Source organism: Vigna unguiculata, chromosome 11 (assembly GCF_004118075.2).
Source record: "Vigna unguiculata cultivar IT97K-499-35 chromosome 11, ASM411807v1, whole genome shotgun sequence".
Lineage (NCBI taxonomy): Eukaryota > Viridiplantae > Streptophyta > Magnoliopsida > Fabales > Fabaceae > Vigna > Vigna unguiculata.
The window spans coordinates 8,577,040-8,581,128 of NC_040289.1; the positions used below are offsets into that span (position 1 = coordinate 8,577,040).

Here is a 4,089-nt window from a genome sequence, read left to right on the forward strand (position 1 = left end):
GAAATTAGATTTTCAATCTTCAATTATCTTTAACGTACAATAAATATTTCCTCTTTCCTTCATTTAATCATGATCTTTATAAATAGTCCATGTGACATTAAATTTACAAACAAAATAATTCTTACAAACAACACAATCCCGGCATTCAACATTGTTTGTCATTCTTTATAATCTTCTTGATCGCATCTTCTGTTTGGTTTTGAAGATCTCCAAGGATTTAGTATGAATACACCAGTAGTGAGAAGAGGCTCAAGGAGATCTATGATGGTGCGTCACTCTAACCATCTCATTCAACGAAACTATTTGCATCTCAAAAGATATCATAGAAGAGATGGAAGGAGAAGGCACCACATCAACTTTCGTTCTCAAGTAACAACAAATCAATCAAGACGATCTTCAATGTCCATACAAAATAATCTTCATCCTCCGGCCTTGCGTGTAATATATCAATCATTTTTACTTTTGGTGATTTCTAGTGCTTAAAACCCTACTTTCTTTCTCACCTATTATTCTCTTTTCTTATGCAGGAATTTCCTCCATTGTGTGGCCCTCACAGTGATATGATTGTGGACACCGAAGACATGTCATATGAGACATTCTCTTCTCCTGTGCAAGAATTTCCTTCATCGGTTGATCCTCACAGTGGTATGCGCTTGGACATTGACGACATGTCATATGAGGCAAGTATTGCATGTATAATTTGATGTATTTTCCAAAGAATACTATAAAACCTTAATGATTGAAAAACTTTAAATTGTTAACGTTTCAAAATTGGACAACAGGAGCTTCTTGAGTTAGGTGAATGGATTGGAAATGACAACTTGGAAAGGGGTTTGCCCAAAGAAAGTATTGCAAGACAGTTGCAAACAAAAACTTATCTATTACCTAATGACTTGGAGGGGTCAACTTCTGAGGAACGACAAATTGATATTTGCATAATATGTCAGGTATCAAATATAGCAACATGTATATTTTATAAAATATTAGTTTATTTGTCTTTTTTATATACTAGATTAGGGTTATTTATTTAAGTTTGATGTATTAGAAATATGATTTACTCTTTCTCCTATTAATTGAAATGTTTATGCATAATTTTACAGGATGAATATAAAAATAAAGAGGAGATAGGAATTCTTCAATGTGGACATGAATACCACACAGACTGTATAAGGAGATGGTTAGATGAGAAAAATGTTTGTCCCATCTGCAAATCGAAAGCATTGTCTATTACATAGAAGCCGAAACTAAAATCACACAATTCATTATTTGAATGAATTCATATTTCTTTTGAATGAAGCCGTAGATATTGATAACGTACATTGTTGTAATAGTTAAAAACTAAACCGTAGTTATATTCCCCAATTGGGCAACAGAAGATGTATATCGTGTTATTTGTTTAAATGTTAATTACATTCTTGATATTTTCTTTTCTTATTTTTTTCGTTGATTTCTATTATAAGTAAATGGTAAAACGGATTGTTTATATTGTTGACAATTTTTTATTGTCTTAATTAATTAATGTGATAACGTTTTATTAATAAAATTATAATCAAATCAGTTTATATGAAACAAGTGGACATTATTTATCATTTTTATCAAGAAGTTTCTTTCTTTAATTCTTGATCTAATTTTTTAAAAATGATTGGAATTAGAATTCTACAGTATTTTTTGAAATTGCAAATTTTAACGTTTGACTTGCACGTTATTTTTAGAGATGAATATGAGACGACATTTTCATTTTTCTTTTTTCATTCAGAATCTCGTGGGAAGTTGTTGAAGCTTTTATTGTTACTTAGTTAGCTTTTATAGTAAATATTTATTTTGTAAAGTTAAATATACTGTATATTGGATTTAAATTATGAATTATTATCATTTTTCAAACAGTATTAAACTAACTGTACATCCATTACATTCAGAATAAAAATTTAGCTATATTTTATAATGTGATACCCCGTTTTTCCACTACTCTTTTATCAGTTAAGAACACCAGCCACTCCTTCCATTTTTATTTTCCTCACTTCCTTTTATCCTTCTCCACTGCCCAAATTCTCTCCTAACCAATCTACTCTGTGCTACCATCTCACAGTCTCAGTTTTTCCATGCTCAGATTCTGGAGAAGTGTTCACTGTCAATCCCCCTGCTGCCTCCACTCACAGCTTCTCTTCTCTTAGGTAAGTCTCCCTTGTGACTCAATGTTCAAATCCGAAATTCAACTCGAATTTCCTGCTTCCATTCAGATTCTAACCATGTGTTCGTCCTCTCCTTGTGACTGGATCATGAATTCTTCTCTTAGGTTCAGCTGAGGAATTCTGCCCCTCTCCTAGGTTGCCTCCACTCAAACTTTAAACTCAAGAATAGGTAAGGGAAGCTAATCCTGTAACTCATTTTGATGTAGATTGTATTCGTGAGTGTTTTAGTTGCATGATTGTTTGTGTAATTGATGATTGAAATTGTTGGTGTGTGAAATTGAGTGGTAGATGTCTTTGAGCGAGCTTGCATGTGCAGAACAGGGAGGATTTCTGGTAGTTTCGCCTAGGCGAGCTAATCTCGCCTGAGCGAAAATACCAGAAGCTCACCCCTGTCAATTGTGCGAAATCTCGCCTAGGCGAGCTGGGGTCGCCTGAGCGAGATGACATCTCGTCCAGGCGAGCCAGTCTAGCCTGAGCGAGAGTTCGCCCAGGATTTGTAATTTGCCACTGTATGATGTCTCGCCCAGGCGAGATCAACTCGCCTAAGCGAGATTGACTCTCTAGCCTAGGCGAGACCATCTAGCCTAAGCGAGATTTCCTGCAGAATATGGGTTTCCCACTGTTTTGATTTCTTGATGCTTGATTGGTTGCCTTAAGATAATGTTGGTTGATAATGCATGGGACCCTTATGCATGTTAGACTGTATGAATGAATTGAGCATGAACTTGATGTGAATGGAAGTATGTTAGAGTTAGGATTTCAAGGGAAAATCCTAAGGAAGGTGGTTTAGTAAATGTAAGGGCATGAGGACTCAGATTGGTGATATCCTGACGCTTCCAGTAACCATTAAGACTCAAGTAGAGCATGATGGATTACGTCGGGGGAAGTAGCAGGAGGTCCTGGTCTATGAAACCGATCCATCATAGAGGTGATGGGATTTACCTTGAGAGTGGTTGGGTGAAGACCCCTTGTGCCTAAAACTCTGCAGAGTTTAGGAGCCATCTCAGGTGCAAGTCACCAAGAGCTCCAATGCCACTTACATAATCCGGATATCGAGTCTAGAATGATGTGTGGTGTTATGGTCAGAATTAATTGGATGATTTAGTGGATTGTGGAATGGAAGTCTGTTTTCTGTCTTAGTATAAAATTGTATGATTTGCTCTTTGCTCAAGCTAGCTTACCCTTCTAGTTCTTTTGTGTTCTGTGTGTCTTCTACCCTTGCAATGATCGTCCTATACTGAATGGCGTGAGCAGGTAAAAGTGCAGGCGAAGATATACTCTTCCCAGACAGGCATTGATTTTGGGTTTCCAGGATGTTTTCCAGTAGTGCTAGTCACGTGTTCCTCCAGTAGATGCTTAGGGTGTTTTGTAAACTTGTGTTTAGTATAAACTGTATGTATGGTTATTTTGAGGATGACTGTATCATATTTCATACTGGCCTATGTTATTATCTGCTTCTGAACTATTAAAATTTGAATGTTTTGTTACATAGTTTAAAACTATGAAAACGGGATGTTACATATAACATTCTATTACAAGATAATAAAAAGAACTCAAATACTAATTCAAGATGTTTTTGAATTGGAACAAGAAATAGACTTAGAGTCCATTATATAGTTACTAACATCCATTCCATAAATTATCTTAAACGATATAAGACTTTTTAAGATGTCTTATTTCTATGAGTCCAACAGTTTGATGAAATAAATTAGTTATTAAAAAATAAATAAATATTTTTTATTATCATAAAAAACTTTAAATTATTGAAAATTATAATTTTTATGTATGATGTATTCAGCGGAAAGAATACATTACAAATTTTGCAAATTTAAAAGAACTTTTCAAATTTTAAGATCTGAATGTGTAGTGATATAAGTAATGAAAACTTTTTTTTTATTGG

General features: G+C 34.4%; 1 protein-coding gene across 1 annotated transcript; it reads left to right on the plus strand.

Annotated features, from left to right (window-relative positions):
- The first annotated feature begins 222 nt into the window (after positions 1-222).
- On the plus strand, positions 223-1,235 carry LOC114170152 (probable E3 ubiquitin-protein ligase ZFP1). The gene is made up of 4 exons (XM_028055636.1): positions 223-267; positions 528-608; positions 783-947; positions 1,101-1,235. The coding sequence occupies exons 1-4, from the start codon at positions 223-225 to the stop codon at positions 1,233-1,235; spliced, it is 426 nt and encodes a 141-aa protein (XP_027911437.1).
- The last annotated feature ends 2,854 nt before the right edge of the window (positions 1,236-4,089 follow it).

Excerpts from the sequence above, each read along its gene's own strand:
- LOC114170152 (XM_028055636.1), top strand. The coding sequence starts at position 223 with ATGAATACACCAGTAGTGAGAAGAGGCTCAAGGAGATCTATGATG. Across the intron at positions 268-527 it reads GCTCAAGGAGATCTATGATG|GAATTTCCTCCATTGTGTGG; the intron begins GTGCGTCACTCT and ends TTTCTTATGCAG. Across the intron at positions 609-782 it reads ATGAGACATTCTCTTCTCCT|GAGCTTCTTGAGTTAGGTGA; the intron begins GTGCAAGAATTT and ends ATTGGACAACAG.